This window comes from Schistocerca americana, chromosome 1, assembly GCF_021461395.2.
Source record: "Schistocerca americana isolate TAMUIC-IGC-003095 chromosome 1, iqSchAmer2.1, whole genome shotgun sequence".
In the NCBI taxonomy this organism is placed as follows: domain Eukaryota; kingdom Metazoa; phylum Arthropoda; class Insecta; order Orthoptera; family Acrididae; genus Schistocerca; species Schistocerca americana.
Window position 1 is genome coordinate 512,929,329 of NC_060119.1, and position 26,653 is coordinate 512,955,981.

The following is a 26,653-nucleotide window of genomic DNA, read 5'->3' on the forward strand; positions in this document are numbered from 1 at the left end:
TGTAACAAAGTATATGTTTTTTCGCAAGACACACAAGCTGTGACACTTGTTCCTTGTGTGAATGGAGTGGCAATGTACTACAACATTAACTTGAATGTACATAATTTCACTATCTACAACCATGCAAGTCATGATGCCATGAACTGTTGGTGGGATGAAACACAAGGACATCTACATTCTTCATCTTTTGCATCTTGTATTACTGGCAACCTAACAGAAATTCTCAGAGATGAATTAAAGCCAGTTACTCTATTGTCAGACAGTTGTGGCTACCAGAACAGAAACCATGTATTGTCTAATGCTCTTCTACACCTGTCAGTGGAAAAAGTTGTTAACAATAAAACAAAGGTTTCTAGTCAAGGGGCACATGCACATGGAGCACAGCAGTGTACATTCCACAATCATCATAATTCTGAGCCCGAAAAGAAGAACAAAAAACAACGAGACATTAAGGAATTTCCAGCCAAGTCAGTATGCCAAGTGGACAGAAGAAACCAGTAAAGGTCCATTCCACAACACTGCAGAATTTATCAACTACAACATTTTCAGAAGTTATTCTCTGAAAAAGCATCAGCTTACGATTCTATTAGAGTAGAGGGAAACTCCAGTGACAGTGTGGTCCATGATCTCAGAGCCGTGAAATACAACTGCAACAGGACTGTAGAATTCAAGACCAATTTTGACAAGTTTTTGCCATTACCAAGATGACACCAAAAATTATCAAAGTGGTGCCAGAATTCCCACATCTCCACTCAGTAAGGTTGAAAATAAAAGTCTATGTGAATGTATCTGCAAAAGTTGACAGAATACATTCCAGCTGATTGTCATCTATTTTATGATGACATTCCTGTGGAAAATGACTAGAACAAACAAAAAATTCAGGAAATTCAATCAGCACATATCTGACCTATGATTTAACATTTTTACAGGAATATATATTAAACTTTAGTGACAATATTTCATTACTAGTTTTGTCTACATATACTTTTATAAACAAAGCTAGAGTACTGTTTGGTAACTAAGCTATGAATGTTAAGCAAACCACATAACTGACTATTATTTTTGTCTAGTTCTTACTGTAAACAAGTAAAGTTAGTTTAATTTGGAAATTGAGTGATTCACTGTAAACACTACCTATCCCTCCCTAAATTGTATAGTGAACGGTAACAACACTGACCATGTCCCATAAAATTATAGTTTTACCTCATAATCTTAAATTTGTAATGCACTTCAACCAACACCAAAGAATAAAAATATGGAAACTAAAACCTATTCAAATTTTAACAGGCTTTATGGAGCTTTTTTTTTGTCTCTCCAGAAACTTATATAAATGTCATGAAGGTGGTGCTGTTTCTTAAGTGATTATATATATATACATAGAGAACATTTTCTCTCATTTTTACTGATAACTCATTTTGCAAATGTACCTGTCAGAATTAACAGCTTCTTGAGCTTCATTTACCCATCTTTTAATGACATCACCAGCTATTTTTGTGAGATGAAGACTACTCACAAGTGCAGCACTGCTGACAGCTGCATTTCTATCTACTATTGCTTGCTTCATGTACCGTTCTATGGCTTGCAGCATTGTAACCTAAAAAAAATCCAATTCACAAATCATACAGGAAAACAACACACTACAAATGCTGTAAGTATGCATTCAGCACATAAAGCATAAAATAATTACTTCTATACAGAAAACAGATTTCTTTAAGAAAGGAACCTACAAGTCTCAGTGAATATTATAATCAAGAATTGGGAAATTAGACAACTTGAGAAAAACTTAAAGTAAATTCAATTATTTAATGTGATTTATACTTACGAAAAAACAGAAGACAAATAATACTCTTTTTCCTGTACAATATGTATCATTCCACTTAGGTTACATTCATGCTGGTAGATGGCTGATTATGTGCACAACGATGGAAAGAGTGTGTGTCTTTATTAATGTGGGCCTTCTTATTTCTTCAAGAGATAGGTACCTGCCTCTTGTGTCCTGATGTTCATTGTTCTGAGGTCTGTGGTTAATTGCTATTTGATTTGTACATCTCTTTTTGGTCTCAGTCTATTGACCTTTGCCCTACTGGTTGATAATCCATTCTTATTTTAGGCACTGTATTTTTACTGCAACTTGTGACAGGATCTCTAAATTTATTTCTATACTTAAAGTAATGGGAAGACAACCACTTATCTACAGCAGATCGAATGCATGGAGTACACAGAAACATGTAACATAACAGCATTCATACTAGCTTCTGAGCAACAGTTCTTTTTCTAGCAAAAGTACACATATTCACACAAACAAGCACAAAGACACCTGAGCACTTGTTCAAGTACTGTATGATTGTGAGCACGAATGTGTGTACTATGCAACAAAAAGAGCTATTACTGAAAAGGATGCTGATTTCCGTTAAGTGTTCCTGTGTTCAGTGCATTCGACCTCCTATAGGTGAGATGTTACTACTCTTTTATTGAATGTAATGCTCTACTTAGGAATCCCATTATTGTTATTTATTCCTATACTTCTTGATCTGCTTATTTGTGCTTTTCACTCCTAGTTCTTGTCTCATTGGTTTAAACCATATCATCTTCTAAAAAACCTCATTTCCACGTTTCATTTGAGCTAGTGTTGTCTCACACCCATTAAGTACAGATGGTATTACCATTATTTTGTACAACTTTATTAAGATTTCTTTCTTCACCATTTTGTTCAATGTTTTGTATGTGGTTCCATTAACATAATGGCATCTTTCACATTTTTCCAATATGTCTTTTTCATTTGTGAAGGGGCAGGTACTTCCCAAGAAGTTGAATTCATTGACTAGTTTCTGGTTATCTGTTACAATTTAGCTTGGGACTGGCTATTGACTTTTAGAAGCCATGACTTTTGTTTCTTTGGTCAAAATTGTTAAGTTATAGCTTTTGGCAATAGTATTTAATTTATACAAGGCTTTTTTGAAGGGTGTCTTTGCTCTCAGCTATAAGAAGTTAGTCATCAGCGAAGAATGTTATCATTTAATTCTGTTGGCAAGAGGAGGAGGAGATGAGCGTGTAATGTCCCGTCAAAGGGATGGAGAAGGAAAGTGGTCATGCCCTTTCGAAGGAACCACCCTTGCATTTGCCTTAAGCAATTTAGGGAAGTCACAGAAATCAGAATGGTCAGACACGTGTTTGAACCATCATCCTCACAGTGCAAGTCCAGTGTGCTAACTACTGTGGTACCCCACTCAGTTCTGTTAGCTAAAGGTGTGGGTGTAAGACCATTTCAACCTATCATCAATATAGATATTAAAAACTATCAAAGAAAAACATCATCCTTGCTGTAAATCTAAATGTTTTGTTAATAGAGGGAAACATTCCACATGGGAAAAATATATCTAAAAACAAAGGTGATGTGACTTACCAAACTAAAGCACTGGCACGTCGATAGACACACAAACAAACACAAACATACACACAAAATTCAAGCTTTCGCAACAAACTGTTGCCTCATCAGGAAAGAGGGAAGGAGAGGGAAAGACGAAAGGAAGTGGGTTTTAAGGGAGAGGGTAAGGAGTCATTCCAATCTCAGGAGCGGAAAGACTTACCTTAGGGGGAAAAAAGGACGGGTATACACTCGCGCACACACACACATATCCATCCACACATATACAGACACAAGCAGACATCTGCTTGTGTCTGTATATGTGTGGATGGATGTGTGTGTGTGTGTGTGTGGGTCGACAGAAGTGTCCGATCCCACGCGTCGGCTTTGACCCGTGACGTAAGGGTGTTGTGTGTGACGTCACGACGGCGCGGAGTTTGGTTTGAGTGTGGCTGTCTCCAGTTCTGTTTTATCTTATTTTATTTACTTTTCTGGTCTGTTCGTTCTATCTCGTGAGATTTTTTTTTAATTTAAAAACACTTATTACTTATTTTAATTATCTGTTTCCTCGAATTTCTGTTTTAGTCTATTATATTTACCTTTCTGATCTGTTCGTTCTATCCCATGAGAATTTTTTTTAAAAGGCAAAAAACACTAATCAGCTACTGAAGCATCTTTATCTTCTATGGGTTGCAGGGATTACGACCCCTGGGGAGGTGGGTGGGTATTCATGCATGGCTGTCTTCACTTACACGTTGTAGCTACGCAAGGCATCTAAATTTGTTTATATTTAGTTTGCCCCCCACCCAAAACACCCCATTTCCCGCGCTTGTCCCGTTAGTGTCATTAGGCTTCTTGTGGAAAGTGTGTGTGTTTGTTTTTGTTTCCGCCATATTTGTGACGTCATGGGTCAAAGCAGACGGGTGGGATCGGACGCTTCCGTATTTCCGTGTGTGTGTGTGTGTGTGTGTGTGTGTGTGTGTGTGTGTGTGTGTGTGTGTGTGCACGCGCGCGAGAGAGAGAGTGTATACCCGTCCTTTTTTCCCCCTAAGGTAAGTCTTTCCGCTCCCAGGATTGGAATGACTCCTTACTCCTTACCCTCTCCCTTAAAACCCACTTCCTTTCGTCTTTCCCTCTCCTTCCCTCTTTCCTGATGAGGCAACAGTTTGTTGCGAAAGCTTGAATTTTGTGTGTATGTTTGTGTTTGTTTGTGTGTCTATCGACGTGTCAGCGCTTTTGTTTGGTAAGTCACATCATCTTTGTTTTTAGATATAAATGTTTTGTTACTTTGACATTCTCTTTTCTGGCAGTGGCAGTACTGCAATGTTGTTACAATTGCTGGACGAATCTTAAAAGTGTTTTAGGATATCTCTCCTGTCTACACTGTGAAAGGCTTTCACTTAGCCAATAAAGAAAAGATGTTTTCACAATCACACTGTATATGTCTTTAGAAACTATATAAGAATAGGTATGAAATGAAACTATAAAATAAATATTTGGGAAGGTGAATGGAATACTTAGATTTGTTGGAAGGGCTCTGGGGAAAATGCAGTACATCTGTAAATGAAATCACATATGCAACACTAGTGTGGTGAATTGCGAAGTACCATTTTGGTATTTGGTATCCTTATCAAGTAGACACGACAACAAACACTGAACAAAAATGCTGAGTGATCTTAAAATGAGAATCTTTGGAAGGACAATGATGTAGTTGTCACGAAATCCTATTAGGTATATTTAGATAGCCTGTATTCAAAGAAGACTGACAGTTACGCTGCCACTACTGAATATCTCACTTAGCGAGCAAGAGAATAGGACAGAGATTATGGTATGCACAGAGGCATTTAGACAGTACTGCCTCACTAAATACACAAATTGCTAAGGACACTGATAACACTGGTATGAAGTACCCTCCACCAGTCAACAAACAGTGGCCCACAGATTATATATGCAGGTGTGCCAGACTAAATGCCCCATAAGGTCTGAACCAAGGATTTTGTTCTGTTGCTTACCACTTCTTTCATCACTGCTAATTGTATGTTAATGTGAAAAATGTCAAAATGCGCCATAGTTCAGAATTCAGGTTAAACTGTAGGTTCACCTATAACTAACTAGATAAGTCAGCTAGAAGGTCAGAGGAAGGCAAATCCACACCACCTACAACAGGCACATGTCTATTACAGCACTGTGCTGTTCAAACCAATTTTGGTTAAAGGACAGCTTCACTCATTATGGTTACAGAAAATCATGATCATTGTTGAAAATGATAATCTGTTGAATTCCATGTACAGTCAAATAATAAAGAGTAAAGATACATAAACTCAATCAAAATCAATTTTACCGCAGCTTTCCTTCAGATATGTAATGCTCGAATTACAAAGCTCCATCCAACTCTCATACCACTGATTGATATCCATGAAATTCAAGCTGAGATGGAAGTGAAGTAAAGGTACAGTAAAAATGAAGGCCACAATCAAGAATGAGTAAATCATTTTAACCAAGATTCATTCAAAGAAATGAAATACCACTAGACTAGATTTGGCAAACGAATCCCACTGCCCACTTTTCACAAGTGATGAGGTATTTGAGTAAATGGAATCAGCAAAGTAGGTCAACGTACTATTATTCTAACCCACAAAATAATTAGTATAGCTCTTCTGATGAATGTTTCCATCAAGCGGGAAGGATGCTGGTGTTTGCTAACACACAAATGGAACAACCAGTGAGGCACACTAGAGTGCTAGGTACATCATGTTTAAAACAATTTTTTCCGCTGGCTGAAATTGTCCCAAAAACCTCCAATAAATACTAATTATGTAGTAAGCTGTAATTTCAGAATCCGAAGTTTGAAACTTTAACAGTAGCTTTATTTACGATTTATGCCAAGTAGATACACGTTTCAAATTTTTACTATCATTCAGAGTAGTTACAGTAATCGTGTATAACCCATTGCCAGTGATAAAGTCCTAGGACACCCTTAACAGTGCCAGTTATGTTGATAGTTGAAGTGGGTTGATCTATTGCCCAACAAATCTCTGAAACAATTCTGAAGCAAATGGCATGAAGTGCTTTCATCATCGCAGAAAGCAAGCTGAAGCCACAAGGGCTTAGGCCCGGGGAGAGTGATGGGTGCACCCAAACACTGTCCCGCAAAATGACTGGCAGGTTTTACAGAAAGTGTCACCACTTCTTTCTCTAAGGTATTAATTTTTGAAACATAGCCTGCCACCAATTTCAAGAAAGTAGCCCAGAGCTTAGCTCTTGTGACTTCAACTTGATTCCAAAACTGAAGGAAGCACTTCATGGCATTCGCTTCAGAACTGTGACAGATTCATTGGGCACTAGACTGCTCCCATTGAACAATCAACACGACTGGCACTTCTGAGGGTATCCTATGAATTCTACTTCACTGGTAACAAGTTATACACAATGCTGGTGACTACTTTGAAGAACACTGCAACTTTGTAAAATGTATCTGTCTTGTATAATGTGTAAATAAATAGTTGCCACTCAAAGTTCTAACCATTGTAGATGACATATGAGATGTTTCTGTTTGTATGTTTCAGTTGCAGTTGTTGATTATACATTTTGTTTACAATAGGTCACTTACTTCATGTGAATGGTGGAACAAGTAAGTCTGAAGGGAACAATGTTTTGTACTGTGTTATATACTAGACCAAATGAGTTGTAGATTTTTTTCTTTTGTGACAGATTGGTTGAGAACTTCGGAAGCCAACAAATGTGTCGTGACAAAAAAGGTATTTCTCTTAAACAAAGTATGCAGTGACAAACCAATTTGCAGTATGGCCTGAGACCTAGGTGAGGTTGGAATGTGATGGTTGGTGAAGCTGACAATTTTTTAAAATATACAATGTATAATCCCATACTTTTAATTAAGTCCTTGATATTAATCCTTATTTTCCTAATGTGATCTAACATTTCCAAGTTTTTAATAGTTTAAAGGAGTTAATACCATGAATATTCACAACCCAAAACTCCTTATTTCCATTGAGTTCCCATTAGTTTTTCGTGTCATATTTTGATAATATTTTGTGCCACTGGCAACATAAACCTCCAGTTGTTTTTTAATGCTCATATCTCCCCCTTCTTAATAATATCACCAGTACATCACTGTGGTATCGTGATGTTAATTAACTCCAATTCTTGAATAACTTTTTTTAAGAGTCATACTGTGGAGTCCCACTAACGAGTTTGAAAGGATGCATTGGTGCGTACAACTGAAAGACTGTTTTCTGTTTGCATACCCAAAGAATCACTGAATCATTTTCTTAACACAGGTATTGAAATATTATCCTCTGAGAAGTTGTACGAACCTTGATATGCAATCACTGAACATGATTTCACTTAAAGTAAGTAACAACTGCAAATCATCCAGTTACATTGGAAATGTGTGTCATTGTCTACAGTCATAAAAGTAAAGTATGCCACAGAGGAAGTGGAATCACGAACTGTGTATCAAAGTCTCCACTATCAGCTGTGTACCACAGTTCGCTGGAGAAGTGAAGTGCTCCAGCTATTAGAAAAATGTGCACATTATCCCCATTTAAACAAAGCTTGCTCAACCAATGCACGAAATTATGGCCTATATTGCTGCCATTTGTGTGTTTTAGAATTCTGGAATAAGGACTTACTTGCATATAGAACAGAGCACTTCTTTCTTAACGGAGAAAACCTTTGGACATAAAACTAACTGTGGCCGTATGCCAAAAGAGTGACGTAAGACAGGCACTTAACAATATGTATGGATAATCTAGTAAACAATATCAAACATTCCATGAGACTTTTCACAGATGATGCAATTATTTACAATGAAACAATACTAGCAAAAAATTGCAGAATAATCTGCAGAGAATCAACACACAGTGCAGGGTTATGCAACTGACCACCAAAATTAACAAATCCAATGTATTGTGCATAAATAGGCAGAAACACTCCTTATTGTGTGATTACATTAATGTAAATAAATCCTGGAAGCAATCATGCCCACTGAATATCTATGGGTCTGTGTACAGACTGATTTAAAGTGGAATGACCACATACAACTAGCTGCAGGTAAGACAGATGCTAAACAGAATCATTGGAAGGATCCTATAACCCATCCAAGGAAGAGACAGTTCACATAACCCCAGTTTGATCAATACTTGGCTATTGTTCATTGTTCAGTAACTTGGTATCCATACCATATAGAACTGATAGAACAAACAGAGAGGGTTCAAAGGAGAGCAGTGTGCTTTGTCACTGTTTATTAAGTTTGAAAGCATTATGGTGATGCTCATCCACCTCCAGTGACAGATGCTGTAAGAGAAGCATCATGCATTATTGTGTGGTTTACAGTTAAAATTCCTAGAGGAGTGAACAAATATATTGCTTCCTCCTACACAAGTCTCACAAAAAATCATGAAGGTAAGATCATAAGAGTCAACCTCATGCAGATGCTTACTATCAGGAAAGGAGGAAAAGTGATTGGGGCACGTGAAGTGCCACCTGCCACACACCTTAAGGTGGCTTATGGAGTAGAGACTTAGGTCTTAAAAAAAGGTGGAAGAGGGGGGTGAGAGAAGAGGGGGGGGGGGGGGGGAGAGTCTTGTGAACAATACAGCAGGTAATTGAGAATCACAGTGATTATCTACAATATGTCACACAAAATGAAAGAACTAATGCTTACAATATTAACTGAATACCCAACCCCCAACCTCACTTCCAAAATACAAAACATCCTCTCTCAATATTAATGCAGAAAACATGTGGACGACCGTACATTTATGGGAAACAACAAGATTCATGGTGCACTCAGCATAAACAGTCACACTTTCCATAACCTGAAACACTATTAGAAATGCTATGACATGCACAATGTCCATAATAGATTTTTTATTTCTGGGTCACCAGTTTGCCGATTGGTTTGAGGTAGGCCCCTCAAATTCCTCACCTGTGCCAAACTCTTTATCTCACAGCAGCATGTGCACCTAATGTCTGTAAATACTTGCTGGAAATACCTAAATCTCTGCCTGCCACTAAAGTGGTTACCCTCGACACTCCCTTAAAGTACTAACAAAGTAATTTTTTGATGTCTTAATACTTCCTAGCATCCTGTCCCTTCTTCTTTCAATCTTTTCCATATTATTCTCCCTGTCAATTCTGCTGAGGACCTCTTCATTTCTTATCTTACCACTGCACCTAGTCTTCAGCACCCTTCTATAGCACTACATTCCAGACACCTAGATTCTCTTCGTATCTGGTTTTCCCAATGTCTTCCTTAGCCAAATTGGTGGTGATCTATGATACTTGTAAATTTCTTTTGACCAGGAATACCCTCACAGTATTTTTAATGAGGACTACTGGTAGAAGGAAGTGAGCCCTATCTCAGATATAGAGGCCACCAGGAAAGGATTTGTGCACATAGAACGTACCTACTTCCCTCTGGTTTATGGACCAGGAACAGCGGAGCAAACAAATTGTCCTCCAATTGATATTAGGATCCTACTCTATAAAATACTGTTCTTTATTTACATCAACAGTGGCCAGAAACAAGTTCCTCTATGTCTACACATTCCTCTGCTCACAGTAACTAACACTAAATCACTAAAGTTACAGAGCAAACACATACATTATTGAGACACATTACGTCATACAAATAAAGGTGCAACTTCCACCATAATGAAGATTTTCATTTTCTGCAGGCCACATAACAGAAAATGAAGTACACAGCATATGGCAGCCAATGACCACTTATGACAATTACTATGCATAAACTTCTCTAAACTGTGATATGTCTAAAGAATGATTAATTCACAATGCAGCAGAGTGTACACAGTCTTGCAACTTTCTGACAGATTAATACTATTTCCACATCAGGATTAAACTGAAACCTTGCTTCTTGTACACAGTGCTCTTACCGACATAAGCTCTTCATCCCTGACTAACAATCTACCCTGAAGTCTCTATTTGGCCAGTACTTCTCTTTCTCTGCTACTTTAAATACTTCACAGAAATTTGCCAGTTTACTTTGCTTGGCAAGCACTCCCTGACCAGAGCATTTTGCAAAGAAGTGGATTAGCCACAGCCTACAACTTCTGTTACATTGGAAAGCAAGGTAGGTAAGGTGTTGGCAGTATTGGATATCTGACGGCAGGTTGTGCTCTGTGTATGGAAAGCCTAGCCTGTTAGAACACTGCTCCCAAATGGCAAGAATACAGGCACCAGTCAGGCACACAGATTTAATCCATCAGGAAGTTTAAGGATACAGTACTTTCTATAATCTCTCCGGGCACCATATGAATACTGAAAACAGACGCAAAAACAGTAGGCATCAATTAATTCTCTACGTACTTCGATTAAGGCAAGCTGAATGATAACTACAAAATGACACTACCTTCCGAGTGTAAAATAAGCCATTTATCTGAGGGACAAACATCTAAGTTAAATTCAAATCTCTTAACCAGTACAACGCTCTTCATAGACTCACGTCCGTGATGCTGCACAGTGCTCTTATAGCAGCCGCTCTGTATAAATCTTCTTTTCCAGTCATATCCTTAGTCAGACTTGAGGTCACAATAATGACGTCCTCTGCGATGGATGAGAGCTCCTTTATACCTAAATATACCATTCGACGTAAAATAACGTCACGAGATTGGAATAATTTGGTCATCGCAAAAAATGTTTCGGTGGCCTCTGTTGTGCCCAGCTGCTCGCCCTGGACAACAAGAAAAGTAAGAAACATGATTGCGTTTATTCAGAGTCGTAAAACATATCCAGAGTCGTAAAACACCTCAACTTTAACACTGTTTCCCACCTGGTTGAGCAGATAAAGTATCTTTGTAAGTATGTGTGTACATTTTCTTGGGTTCACCGGCGTGTCATTGAACGTTCGGGCTTCTTGCAGAACTGTGGTCTTCTCAATATTCTGAAATGGGTTTCCGCCACCTACAACATAATATTTGTTTCACGACGACACAAACATTAACCTAAAATATAGAAGTTGATAATCTATGAGCGCTAACGTATACGTAAAGGTTTGTGGAGGCTGTGAATACCTTCCTCTTCTTCTTTTTTCTCTCTCTTAAATGAATTCATATCTACCTTACAATATACACAACTCAATAGCTTTTACACGCTCTTTCACACATCTACTATCTTTGACTTACACGTCAACTTCTTTCTCGCCATTCGAAAACACTACTTGCCACAACAGACGATACCAACAACAGTGTGACCAACGTCACTCGAAGCATCAAAATCGAAAAGTTAGAATATCGTTGACCGTAATTTCGCAAGAAAACAAATCATCCCAATGAAACTGTATAGACTTACTATCGACTTGACAGTACGGAAGGAACATCAAAATATACCACAATGCATTTCAAATGGTAGCAGTAACACAAGACGTCACAAGTAGGCATAATCCAAACATAAAGGCAGAAATTCCAATAAGTGAAACAATAATGTACTTACAGCCAGTAACAACCACAGAACTGCAAACTGCTATCAGTAAACTAAAGTGCAAAAGGTCCTGTGGATTTCGTAATATCCAAGACAACGTTGTTAACTGTAATACTGATAACACAGGCGGTGACTCTTACGCTCCAGGAATGTTTTCTAGCAGCTATGTTAGTGCCCGTGTGTAAAAGTGGTGATAAGTTTGACATTAGATATTACAGACCACTGTCACTATTAACCATATTTTCAAAACTAGTTGAATGAATAATGTATGACAGATTACTAGAGACTTGAAACAAAAAGTAAGTTATTGTTAATGCAAAGAATGGTTTAAAAAAGAGAAAGTCGGCAGAAAACAACTCTATTCAGCTTCCTGAAACATTTTATAGGAAGCTATAGAGGATAATCAACCACAGTGTGACTTGTCTTTGACGTTTTGCAAAGACACTGACCGTGTAAATCACGATTTACTACTTTTAAAACTGTGCAACTATTGTGTCTGTCGTGTTGCGAATGGTTCAAGTCATATTCATCTGATTGGAAACAAAAAGCGGAAATTTTGTCAAGAAGGTTAACTGTACCATTCTAAATACAAACAAGTTAATTGTGAGGTGCCCCAGGGTTCAGTATTGAGTCCCCTGTTATTCTTGGTTTTTTAATTAGCACCTACCACAACATTTTCTGGCAGAAGCTACTGTTTTATTCGCAGATATACCAGATTCTTTGTGACATGGAATGGTGATTTTGAGTTGCAGCAGAAGAGTGAAAAAAGACACTAAAACTAACAGAAGAAAAGCTTAAAGACAAATGACAAACACATAAATGTCGAATTGTTAATGACAAGAAAATTGTATGTATGAATTTCAACTACATACGAAATGAAGATAGAACTAATGTACAGGTTGCATTTGGGAGCAGCGAAATTCACTAAAAAAATCATATAAAATCGCGTCATGTTTAGTAGGCTGTATTTTGCCAATAGTGAACATTGTCTACAGTATATATATATAATAAATAGTGATTAAAAATTACATTTCATTGTGAATAAGTTAGTTAACAGATACTGCAGTTAAGTGATTGATGAGTTCTAGTTTCCAGTGGAAATAATTGACTTCTTACATTACATCATACACCTGAAACACTAGCCCATAGGTATGAGTTTTGACGCTCATAAATAAGGAAAACTCGTATAGTGTAAAGAAAGTTAAGTGATTTAACTCTATATTTAAGTGTTTAATCTGTGTTGCAATCAATGATAAGTCTGGACTTTGCTGTAGGGTAGTCAGATAAGGAGTGGTATGTGACTTGGAATTCCACTAGGATGACTTCGGTAGGGGATTGAATGGGGAACTCAATGAGGCTCCCCCATGGAACTGTACCCTCTGCAAAAAATAAAAAGAGTTTCGCTGAACAGGTGGCAAAGGTTTATGCCCTGCAGAATGAATTAAGTTAACTGAAATTTGAACTAAAGAGGTTGAATGGGGAAAAAGATCACGCTAACTGGGTAACGATAGCGAGTGAGGGGCAAAAAGGGAACAGCTCTTCAACTTTGGGTTGTTGCCTGAAGTAGGGCAGAAAGAGCCTCATCCAGTGCAGCTCACAGAAGGGTGCAACAGACTTCTAGCAAAGTTACTAATTGTAGGTACCAAAAGAGAGAAGAAAGAAATGTATCTTGCTACTGGGTAATAGCTATGGCAGGGGTGTAGGCAAGATGGTACAGGACAAATTAGGAATGGGGTGCAAGGTCACAGGTATTGTGGAGCAATAGGGAATTTGTGTAAATATTTTGACAAAGAGTATTAGGTTATCAAGTAGATGGAACAGGGAATAGTCTGGCTATAGACGGAAATTGTATTATTAGGGATGAAACAGATGAAATAGGAGTGGCAATTCCATACACAATTATGAATTCTATGGGATCCTATGGTGCCATGACCGTCCCTGGATTAACACTACACTGAGATGTGTGAAATCTGACAAAGGAACATTCCCAAGTGTCAATAAATGATCTTGATGAAACTTGACCGGCGTTTATAAGGGGAAAATACTGTAAAATGTTTCTTTTTGTTTGGGGGAAATTTCAATTTTAAGAGTTAAAACAGATCCCTAGAGGTAATTAGGCGTACTAGGTTTTAAGACAATACCTTTGAAACGATGATATATAAGAAATGTTGCTCATTTGCAAGTTGATAAGTAATTAACATTGTTGTAAACTGTATACCAGAATCCTGTAATAATCTGAATATTGTCAAAGTACTCCACTACCACAAATTAATTTAAAAAAAATGAAACTTTTGTTATGATACAAATTAAAGAAGCTTTCAAACTACATACATATTTGAAAAATAAACATTACAGAATGTCTGTCAGAGTATTTTCAACATAACTAAATAAAATATCTAAACATTTATGATTAGTCTACTTATTTAGTTTCCTTGAATTTGTTTTATGTTTAAAATGTTACTTTAAGCCTTACATTATTTTCTTGTTTTTTAGGTTACCATTTCACATGTGCATATTTCCTTAATTCAGAATAATAAGGAACACATTATTATGATACAAAGTCATGATACAACGACAGCCTTTAATAAATGCTTAAAACATAACTTTTTCTTGGATCTTGAACATAAAATGAACGAAATTTCTTCATATAATATACACAACAGAGAACACAACATAAAACAAAATTCAGCAGGATTTCAAATTGTTGCAGGTGATTCTCTAAATACCCTGATTTGTATCAGCCATATTTCAGTATATTGGTAATCCATGGTGAGAAGAATTGATTATCCACTAGTGACTGCAGCATAATTATATTGTTTCCCAAGTGGAGACTGACATCAAAATAATTCAGCCGAACTAGATTTGAAAAAACTACTCACAAATGTTCTTCCAAGATCGAAAGGCATATACCTATCGCATCTGTACCTGTGCTGACAACAGATGAACAAGTTCCTTGTCTTCAGGTATTATGCTCCATGTGGTTCTTTCACTGCCATAAGAATCAAACAATAGTAAAGGTTTTTCTCCCTTACTAGGAAATATAAACTCCTTCAAATATCTTTTGACCTGGTCATACATTTGTTTTCTAAATTTCGATGCTGTCACAGGGACATTTGAGGCTTCAAGAAGAGATTCTCGAATTCTTGGTCCAAATTTATCATTAGTTGCTTTCAAAACCACGAAGTGGTTAGTGTGAGAAAACCGTTTTGACCATCATACTCGATGACATGAAACTTATTTATCTGGTGATACCAGAGGGTTCAACAGCACTGGTACTGACATGGTAGGTATATGGCTTTCGATGTTGGAAGAGTTTAGTGAGAAGATTTTCCAGATCTAGTTCTGATGAATGACTTTGATGTCAATTTCCACTTGAGAAACAATATAATTAAGGTGCAATCACTAGTAGATAATCATTCTTTTCCCCACACCTTACCATGTCTGAAATATGACTTATACGCATAATGGTATTTAAGAAGAACAATTTGAAATTCTGCTGAATTTTGTTTCATTTTGTATTCTCTGTCATGTATACTACGTGAAGAAATTTCGTTGATTTTATGTTCATGGTGTAAGAAAATGTTATGTTTGAAGCATTTATTGTAAAGTTTTTGTATCATAATAATGGATTACTTATTATTTTCAGTTAACAAAATACACATATATGAAATGTTAAACCTAAACCTAAGAAAGATAAAGAAAATGTAAGAAGTAAAATAACAATTTAAAACATAAAACAAATACAGGGAAAATAAATAACTACGCTAATAATGAATGTTGAGCTATTTAAATTATGTATGTTAAAAATTCTCTTATAGACATTGTGTAAAGCTTGTTTTCCAAATATGATTTTCCAGAAATCAACTTTATTACGCATGGATGTATGTAGTTTGAAAGCTTCTTTTTACATACATACATACAAACATTTATCCTTGTTCCATAGATCATAAATACGATATTTCGTAATGAGTTGGAATGCATCACTTCAACATAAGTTTTCTTTACAGAAAATAATTAATTAATTAATTTTTTTACAGTTGCTACTTCATATCTAAGAATTCATCTATTGAATAGAAGGAGTTGTCATTCAGAAATTATTTTAATTCACTTTTAAATGTTGGTTGGCTATCTGTCAGGTTTTAATACTATTTGGCAAATGACCAAAGATTTTTGTGACAGCTTAATTCACTCCTTTCTGTGCCAGTGTGAGAGTTAATCAAGAATAGTGAATATCATCCTTTCTTCTAGTGTTGTAGCTGTGCACTTCGCTGTTATTTTTGAATTAGGATGGGTTATTAACGACAAATTTCATAAGATAATATATGTATTGCGAAGGTACTGTGAATATCCCGAGTTCCATAAATGTCTGCAAGGTGATCTAGGGTGGGGTCAAACTATTATTCTGATCACACGCTTTTATGCAGTGGATATTTTCTTTCTTAATGACAAATTGCCCCAAAATATGATGCCATATGGAAGCAGTGAATGAAAATAGATGTTGTAGGCTAATTTACTGATATGTTTATCAGCAAAATTTTCAATAACTCTAATAGCGTAAGTAGCTCAACCTAACCATTTCAGCAGATTATCGATGTGTTTCTTGCAATTCAATTTCTCATCAGTTCACACACTCAGAAATTTTGAACATTCTGCCTTAACAACAGACTTCCGTTCATAGTCTATATTTATCAATGGTGTTATGCCATTTACAGTACAAAATTGTATAAACTGTGTTTTCTCAAAATTTGGTGAGAGTCCATTTGCAGAGAACTACTTATTAATTTTCTGAAAGTCATTATTTGCAATTTCCTCAGCTGATTCTTGCTTTTCGGGTTTGATTACTACACTTGTATCCTCAGCAAAAAGAACTAGTTTTGCATCTTCATGAATATAGAGTGGCAAGTCGTTAATACATATTAATAACAACATGGGACCCAAAACTGAATCCTGTGGGACACCATTCTTGATACCTCCCCAGTTAGAGGACTTGTCTGGTTTTTGCAGACTATCTGTACCGTTAATTTCAACCTTCAGCATTCTTCCAGTTAAGTATGCATTAAACCATTTGTGCACTGTCCCACTCATACCACAATACTTAAGCTTATCTAGAAGAACTGCATGACTCACACAATCAAAAGCCTTTGAGAGATCACAACGTATCCCAGTGTGTGATGTTTGGCTATTCTGTGCATTTAATATTTGATCAGTGAAAGCATATATAACATTTTCTGTTGAAAAGCCTTTTTGAAAACCAATTTGAGACTTTGTTAGTACTTCATTTTTACAAATATGTGATGCTACACTTGATTACATCACTTTTTCAAGAATTTTGGATAAAGCTGACAGAAATGAGATTGGGTAGTAGTTGTTAGCTTCAGATCCATCCTCTTTTTTATGCAATGGTTTAACAATAGCACATTTCAGTCTATCTGGAAAAAAGCCCTGTGTCACATATGTGGCTCAGAATCCTACTTACTTTTTGGGAACAAGCTTTTAGTATTCTGTTAGAAATGCCATCAATTCCATGTGAGATTTTACTTTTGAGTGAATTTATTATATTCCTAATTTCAGTAGGAGAGGTGGGTTGAATTTCAGTTTTATCAAATTGCAGAAGTACTGCCTCTCCAATACTGCCTTGCATTTTCTAATGAATAACCGGATTCTATTTTCTCTAAAACACTTAAAATGAATATTAAAAATGTTTTCTACTTCTGACTTTTTGTTAACAAACTTTCTATCGTGTTTGATAGAAATACAGTCTTCATGTGCTCTTGGTTGCCCTGTTTCCCTTTTCACAATATTCCAAATTGTTTTAATTTTATTATCAGATGTGCTAATCTCAGACATAATGCACATACTTCTGGACTTTTTAATAACTTTTTTAATACAGTGCAGTAATTTTTATGATGTTTCACTGTTTTGGGATCATTACTCCTCCTAGCTATAAGATGCATTTCCCTTTTCTGTTTACAAGATATTTTTATCCCTTTAGTAAGCCATGGCTTTTTACGTGGTTACTTACAATTATATTTCACTGTTTTCTTAGGGAAACTGTTTTCAAATATACCCACAAAGGTATTATGAAATAGGTTAAATTTTAAATTAGCATCATGTTCCCTGTACAACTCATTCCAGTCTAACTGTTGCAGGCTTTACCTAAAATTTTGAATAATTAAATCGTTAATGGAATGCACTATTTTAGAGGACTGTTCTGCTTTACTGTATGGAGCTATATCATATGCAGTAATTAGCTGTGCATCATGATCAGACTGACCATTCTTCACAGGAAAAGTTTTTAATTGATTAAATTTATCTTGTTCTATGAAAGCGTTATGTATCAGTGTGTTGCTTTCCTGTACCACCATAGTAGGAAAATCAATAACGGATGTCAAATTGAAAGAACCAAATAATACTTCAAGGTCAAGCTTTTTATCGGACTCTTTCAGAAAATATAAGTTGAAATCCTCAGAAACAATAATTTGCTTTCCTTTTCTCACAGGTAGCACAACAAAGAATCCAAGTTTTTCAAAAATAGTTGAAAATTTCCCAATGGGGACCTATTCATAGCTACAATTATAAAAGTGCCATTATTTAGTTTAAACTCACGTGCACATGATTCAATATGTTGCTCTATGCAAAAGTTTTAGTTTCCAAATTTTTCACACTATGACTGATTTTAACATATATAGCAACTCCTCCTCTCTCCTTAGCGTCTCTACTTACATGTGCTGACAGCTTATGTCCACCTACATTTACCATTTCCATACCTGTGACTATATGATGTTCAGACAGCCATAGTACATCTAGTCCACCCTCAGTTTTTAAATCTTCTAAACAAACAAGAAACTCATCTACTTTGTTTTTTAATCCCCTGATATTCTGATGCAATATATTAACATTATTTTTCAATGTGCTGTTACGTGAATCTTGTGACATACTAACATTATTTTTCACTGTACCGTTACGAGAATCTTGTGATAGTTTCAGATATCTAGTACCTGCCTGTCTGAACTCATCATTAAGCTTAATTTCAATAAATGTAGGATGACTGGACACTGATCTTAGCCTAAAAAAGTGCTCCAATGACATTCAGTGCTCCCCCCTTAAAAATTTCACTATCATCCCAGCCAGTTTCCCCTTCCCTTTCCTACTGAGATGCAGACTGTGTCTTGTGAAGTCCCATCTACTAATACCATCAACAGGAACCAAACCTATGCCTGACAAAGTAGCCACCTGAAGAAGCTGATCTAGCTCCATATTGACCTTCCTGACAGAGCTGTTCAATTGGGGCCAGTCATGCTGCATGAAAGCAGGAACCAAGCCAACATTTGTAAAGTTCGATGCAGATGCTATTTTTACCAGGTCACACTCAATATTGTAGCCCTGATCCCTATCAATACTGTTTACTGCTCCACCCACTAGCACAATATGATCCTTTAATTTATATTTTAACAAAAGTTTCATTTTTCAAGATTATTTAACGATGGTGGAATACTTTGAAACATATCAGATTATTACAAAATTCAATTACACAGTTTTCAAGAACATTAATTACTTATTAATTTGTAAATGTGCAACATTTCTTATATATCACGTTTCAGAGGTATTCTCTTCAAACCTAGTATGCCTAATTACCTTTTGGGATGTGTTTTACCTCATAAAATTGAAATTGGGCTCAAACAAAAAAGTATGTTTAACATTATTTTACCCCCTGTACATACCTGTAAAGTTTCATCAAGATCGTTTATTGACATTTGCGAACGTTCCCTTGTGAGTTGATGACTGAAATGAAATCCCATATGAGTCCAGTGCCTGTTGCAATAATTGGGAGGTGGGAATATAGTAGATATGGCCTAAACCATATTAAGAGATGTACTGTCTCTAATGAACTTGATGTCGAAGTGGTTTAAACTGAATCTTCCTTCCTTTTTTCAGTAAGTGGTGTTAAACTGAAACTTCCTTCCTTTTTTCAGTAAGTGAAGATAGGTTGGCTGAGTTTCTTGCAGAAAATTTGTGGCCACCCAATTCATCAGAATATTAGAGGCTGCAGTAATAACATAGATCTTATTGTCTGTATAGAAGCTTTAGAGACCTCTGAAAATATATATTAGTACATTCTGTGCCTATATGAGTACAACATAACCACATGGTTAGAAATTTCAGACACAATTTTCATCTGTGATTTAATTTTAAGAGTTCAATTAATATTTTCTTTAATAATAAAAAAGAGACTTGCATAATATGTAAGCTCAGAATGTTTATAGATCTGGAAATATTTACCATTTTTGTCTTACCGCATTCTCTCTTCTCTTTGTGCATGATCGCTCATCCTACCCTCTATTTCTACAGATCTGTGTAATTATGGAAGTTATCATTTTAGAAAATAAAAATAAATATGACTATTTAGACTTATTGTGTTGTGGTTATTTACTTCTCTGTCACTAATGGTATATTTGTATTTTAACATGTCAAAGAGTTTGTTTCATGATTAGAATTAGTCAGCCTAGTCATAATGTATTTAGCCTTTGTAATGGTTATCCCAATGAGATAACTAATGATTCAGAAATTATGTAGAACCTGCTTATTGTTTCTTTAGTTATGAAGTCGAACACAACAGTGCAAAAATGACTGGTGCAAATAACATATTTAAAATTCATGGTTGCAGGATAATTACCAAACCAGCTATTTCTAAAACACAGTATTTTGTGATTTCATTTAATACTTGGTCTGAGACATCAATGTAACATTTACATTAGAAAATGTTACATATAAAAGATTAGACTCAAGCATCTTACTCATGTAGAAATAATATAAGAAAAGTAGTTGTTACATTTATTAAGGCAAAATAGAAGAAGTAGAATTGAGAGAAGTAGATTCTGTGGTGATAAGCACATGGAAGGATGTTCTTGTAAATTAATACTGAAAAAATAGTTCATTTTTATAGGTGTAGATGATGCATATGATCTGCACAGGCATCTGCCAGGTGTCATTACAAATCTCGCTTCAATGGGCATTGATAATGTGTCCAGTTTAGTGCACAGGCTATGACTTCTAGTAGTCTAGGAACTGAATGGATTACCACGTGTGTCTGCTAGATACTGCTTCTCATACAATTGAGAGCTCATTCCCTCTTGTACCTCTTTCTCAGCTAAAAGTTGATCTTTGTATCAATATAGCATGGCTTTTCTAGTACCAGTGTGCTACAAAAGTCAGAAGACCGACATCTCGCCCATTCCCACACCTAAAGAAAAACGAACTGAACCTAACGATAGGCAGCAATGGACGCAGCTCCTCCCTCTCCAACTTCTTCCCCTATCATCCACACCTTAATCCTCTCCAACTCTGTCTCAAACCCAAATCCCTCATCCTCAAAATCAAGAAATACCTACCAAGCTTCCACATTCAACACATCATTCCAAGAAAATACTCTGTCCTACTAAAGTCTCTGAAGTCCATCATCCACATTGACCTCCTGTCGAAAATTCCTCATATTACCTTTGGTCCCAAAGCCTCCTGAACATCTCTGACAACCACAGCTGGGACCAAACAATCCCAGCCTCCTCACCATCCTCCCACTCTCAATGGAGTGATGACAGAGGTCTACCTTGGGTTCACAGATGAGGAAATGACATCTCAATCGAACAACCATACAGATTTAGAAAACCATAGTCTCCTGTCCTAATCCATCCAATTGATAAACCTGCTCACCCAATGATTCAATCCATCTAACTCCCACTGCTAAAGACATTATTGAATTCATTACCACCACCCTCCAAAACATTCATCCATTCCAACGCCCACAAGCATACCCTATCCCAACACAGCATCCATACGTTAATCCTTAATGAAACGTTCCTCCAACCCCATCACATGTCCAAACTCGTCCCTATTTCCTTCACTGCACAGATAATCCCCTTCCCCTTGGCTAGAGGCAGAGTGACAACTGGCCACCACAAGAACATCCCTTTTCAGCCACAACCCTTACACAGCACTCCCACTGAGCACCATATACTTATCCTCTTTTTCCAAACCCTAACCATTACATGTGCCATCATCTATGTCCAGCCTAATCACCCCATCCCCTATGACCTCCTTACCAGCATAGTTCATACATGTTCTATTTACATTATTGCTGCTGACTTCAACACCCACAGTAGCTACCCCACAGAGTCCAGTGGTGGCGCCAGTTTATCCACTCCCTGCAAGACGACATTATTCCCATCCTACACCATACCTGTCCTAGCATATAACAACCTCCTTGGACGCCTCAGTGCGGAGATCCTCAGTCTAGCTCGAAGTGACCACCTACCTGTACTCCTCACCACCTCATACACAGAACCTCACTCCATGCTCCCTATTCCAATCTCCTTCCAAGAGTTATCCAAGATTTCTCCTGTGCCAACTATAATGCCTACTGGGAATGAATAGAAACCCAGATTGGAAGCCACCCCCTAACTTTCCAGCAATCTGGCGATTCAATAATGCCACATTCATTCTTGCCCTAGATCATGAAAAAGGTGGGATTTCTCCACAGAACTGTAGATGTGACAAAAAATGTTGAGACTGGCTTAAACGTTAAAACGGCTATAAACTGTCAAATATCTAAGAAAATCAGATATAGAGAGGCATCCCCCAAGATAGCCCGCTGTCTACGTTTTTAATTTCCTTAGAGCCCGTTTTATGACTGTTCACGCTAACTTAACAACCACGACATTATCTGGCCACAAAGCTGTGATAAGAACTTATGCTGATGATGTGGGAGTGGTTATAAGAAATTATGAGAACCTAGTTCAGCTGAAACAAGTCCTTCAAAAGTTCTGCAGCGTATTTGGACCTCACTTCAATGCTAACAAAGGTAAAATATTATACCTAATTGGTTTCGAATAGCAATAGATTGGGCAACGTTGGGTACTAGACACAAAACCATTGGGACAATCCTGACGCTCTGCCAAATGAAGATGATAAATGTCAACTGGGAAGACACTTTAGGGGAAATTCAGGGAGCAGTAATAGAGAATTCTCAACGATTTATGGATCAGGTTCAACGAATTAAATTCATCAATACTTGCATCCTCTCCAAGGTCTTCTATCTTGCACAAGCACTTCCCTTGCTTAAGATGACAGAAAAAAAATTATGACGGTAGTTGCAAACTATTTGAGTAAGGGGAAGTCTTCCGAGTGGGTCTTAAAACAGCTGCACTAGCTTCTGACAGTGGAGGTCTAGGTCTTGTTGTTATACGCCATAAAGGATCTGCGCTCTTTCTAAAAAGGTTTATAACCATATTTAAAATCTATGCAGACAGTATTACAACCAAACTTTCGGTGTGACTAAAGCAGCATAAAATGCCAACTATTGGGTTATGGGGAAGTATGTAAATTACGTTTTCAATAACTTGTGTCCCGATGAAGAGATCGATTTTCACATATGAATGAAACTGGAATATGAGAGAGTTAAAAAGCTTTCAGGTCACAAGCGAAAATATGGAAATATATTGAAAATCTTATTGGAAAGAGATGGTATTGGTCGGGGCTGCGGTTAACAATAATAGTGGTGGATTAAATCGCTGGCCATCTGATTTACAAATCTAAAAAATAAAAAAAACAACAGGATCATGAAATTTAATGGTCACAGAGACAACCTCACAATTTTCTACATTCAGCTGCCGCTTATCTGAAGAAGCACCATTTTTCTGTGGTTAATTCTACGATTTTGGCAAAAGACAAGAACCTCCTTCCATTGCAACGAGTGTATAACTTACACAAACAAGTGTGCATTTCAGTTTCTGTCAGAACGGTAATTTTTAGTATTTTTACGCTGATAAAAAAAAGGCACCCGTCTTTTCGAAAGCGTACGTTCTAATCCCGCCGCTGTCAGGAGCGTGGAGTTCTGCTGTGACCACGTTGACCTTTCGCTTTATCGTTAAGTGTAGCCTCCATGACACTTACATACGAGTGTAACGTAGAACACCCTAGCTCCGGCCGCCATGTACAGCGATGATGGTGTAGTTGTTAGGGCATGACCCAGCTTCGAATCCTGGCCACGATACGGAATCATTTCTTTATGCATTCTCCTTCACCATCACAGCTGTGGTGGTACTATCACATGGCGGTCACGGCGATTTTTTAGTTATTGCCAGGCTCCCGGGCAACTTGCAAATGAAACACTTTCATTGTTCCACTTGTTACAAAAACAAAGGCAAGCCGTGAGCCGTTTCTTAATGGAACTTGAATCAGCTGCTGGCGAGCGACTCCGCACCCAGGCGCCAATCTTTACTCAGGCACATCCTCATTCGTGATAAAAATTGTGAAGCTCTTTCAGATATTTTACAGATTGTACCACAAATTTCAACAGTCACTGATCGCCGCCATCTTAATGACCCTTTTACAGCAGAGCATGTATCTGGTGTCCTCAAGACATGTTCAAAAAGTAAGTCATCAGGGGCAGATGGATTGCTACCGGAATTTTATCTTCGGTTTTGGCATTTACTTGGTGCAACGCTGATTGATACTTTTAATGAAATTTTAAACAGAGTGCCGGTTTCTGCGCCGTTTCTTGAAGCGATTATTACCCTCACACCGAAAACCAGAGTGAACAGTAGGATGCAAAATCGTTTCCCCATTAATGTACGCAAGGTAGATCACAAACTTTTCACGAAATGTGTTGCAACACGGTTAAAAGTCGTAATATCAAAGATCATGAGTGACTTTCAGAATTTAGCGGTGCCGTATAGGACAATTTATGAACCTGTCAACTTATAGTGATATCATTGCTTACGCCATAGTGCAGAAAATCCCATTTGGAAATTTATCTATTGATCTCGCTAAGGCGTTTGATCGGGTCAGCGATGCTTATCTTCGGCGAATTTTACAAAAATTTGGCTTGGGCATGCAATTTATGACAATGATTTGTAACTAATTTAAAGCCTCAACATATCGAGTCTGCATTAATGGACTTTTATCGGACAGTATTGACATTAAATGTTCAGTTAAACAAAGGTGCCCAATGTCCATGGCGTTTTTCGCAATTTCGTTGGATCCAATTTTACGAAAATTGGACAGAATCTGCATGGGACTACGCAGTGGAAGAAACAAGCGGGTTTGTCGGGCCTATGGCGATGGCCTTGGCCTCTTGGTGTCCTCGCCCGCCGATGTGACATAATACAACAATTCTCACGTTCGACGAGCGGGCTTCAGGGGCGGTAGCAAAGACCCGCAAAACCGTTTTCCTGCTACGAAGGCAGTTCAATAAGTAATGCAACACATTTTTTTTCTCGGCCAATTTTGGTTGAAAAAACCGGAAATTTCTTGTGGAATATTTTCAAACATTCCCGCTTCGTCTCGTATAGTTTCATTGACTTCCGACAGGTGGCAGCGCTGTACGGAGCAGTTAAAATGGCGTCTGTAACGGATGTGCGTTGCAAACAACGGGCAGTGATCGAGTTTCTTTTGGCGGAAAACCAGGGCATCTCAGATATTCATAGGCGCTTGCAGAATGTCTACGGTGATCTGGCAGTGGACAAAAGCACGGTGAGTCGTTGGGCAAAGCGTGTGTCATCATCGCCGCAAGGTCAAGCAAGACTGTCTGATCTCCCGCGTGCGGGCCGGCCGAGCACAGCTGTGACTCCTGCAATGGCGGAGCGTGCGAACACACTCGTTCGAGATGATCGACGGATCACCATCAAACAACTCAGTGCTCAACTTGACATCTCTGTTGGTAGTGCTGTCACAATTGTTCACCAGTTGGGATATTCAAAGGTTTGTTCCCGCTGGGTCCCTCGTTGTCTAACCGAACACCATAAAGAGCAAAGGAGAACCATCTGTGCGGAATTGCTTGCTCGTCATGTGGCTGAGGGTGACAATTTCTTGTCAAAGATTGTTACAGGCGATGAAACATGGGTTCATCACTTCGAACCTGAAACAAAACGGCAATCAATGGAGTGGCGCCACACCCACTCCCCTACCAAGAAAAAGTTTAAAGCCATACCCTCAGCCGGTAAAGTCACGGTTACAGTCTTCTGGGACGCTGAAGGGGTTACTCTGTTCGATGTCCTTCCCCATGGTCAAACGATCAACTCTGAAGTGTATTGTGCTACTCTTCAGAAATTGAAGAAACGACTTCAGCGTGTTCGTAGGCACAAAAATCTGAACGAACTTCTCCTTCTTCCTGACAACGCAAGACCTCACACAAGTCTTCGCACCCGAGAGGAGCTCACAAAACTTCAGTGGACTGTTCTTCCTCATGCACCCTACAGCCCCGATCTCGCACCGTCGGATTTCCATATGTTTGGCCCAATGAAGGACGCAATCCGTGGAAGGCACTACGCGGATGATGAAGAAGTTATTGATGCAGTACGACGTTGTCTCCGACATCGACCAGTGGAATGGTGCCGTGCTGGCATACAGGTCCTCATTTCAAGGTGGCGTAAGGCTGTAGCATTGAATGGAGATTACGTTGAAAAATAGTGTTGTGTAGCTAAAAGATTGGGGAATAACCTGGTGTATTTCAATGCTGAATAAAGCAACCCCTGTTTCAGGAAAAAAATGTGTTGCATTACTTATTGAACTGCCCTCGTAATTTATAATGCAGTTCGTGGTTTTGCGCGGCCTTAGTTTACTGTCAAACAGGAACATAAGATTCTAGGCGTCCGTTTTCAAGCAAACATTTTGAAAACCGCTGTTTCCAGTTGGGGTCTCACATTATGTGGAATAAGAGGAATGACTCATTTGAACGCAACCGGAAGCCTAACGTTGAAACATGTGTTATTCTAATAAATTCCTTCGACCTTAGCAAAGCTTGACACCTCGCCTAGATTTTTAAATTACCAAAGG

General features: G+C 37.7%; 1 protein-coding gene across 2 annotated transcripts in view; it reads right to left on the minus strand.

Moving 5' to 3' along the window:
• LOC124604998 (coatomer subunit gamma) overlaps positions 1-11,573 on the minus strand; it is a 117,375-nt gene extending 105,802 nt beyond the window's left edge. The window contains exons 1-4 of one of the 2 annotated variants that reach the window (XM_047136526.1): positions 11,419-11,573; positions 11,178-11,308; positions 10,851-11,078; positions 1,428-1,594 (exon numbers count right to left, since the gene is read on the minus strand). In XM_047136526.1, coding sequence (XP_046992482.1) covers positions 1,428-1,594; positions 10,851-11,078; positions 11,178-11,308; positions 11,419-11,458 — 566 coding nt within the window. In that variant the 5' untranslated portion in view covers positions 11,459-11,573. The remainder of the gene's footprint in view (positions 1-1,427; positions 1,595-10,850; positions 11,079-11,177; positions 11,309-11,418) is intronic. The other variant, XM_047136527.1, reaches the window with a different exon arrangement.
• Positions 11,574-26,653: the final 15,080 nt, after the last annotated feature.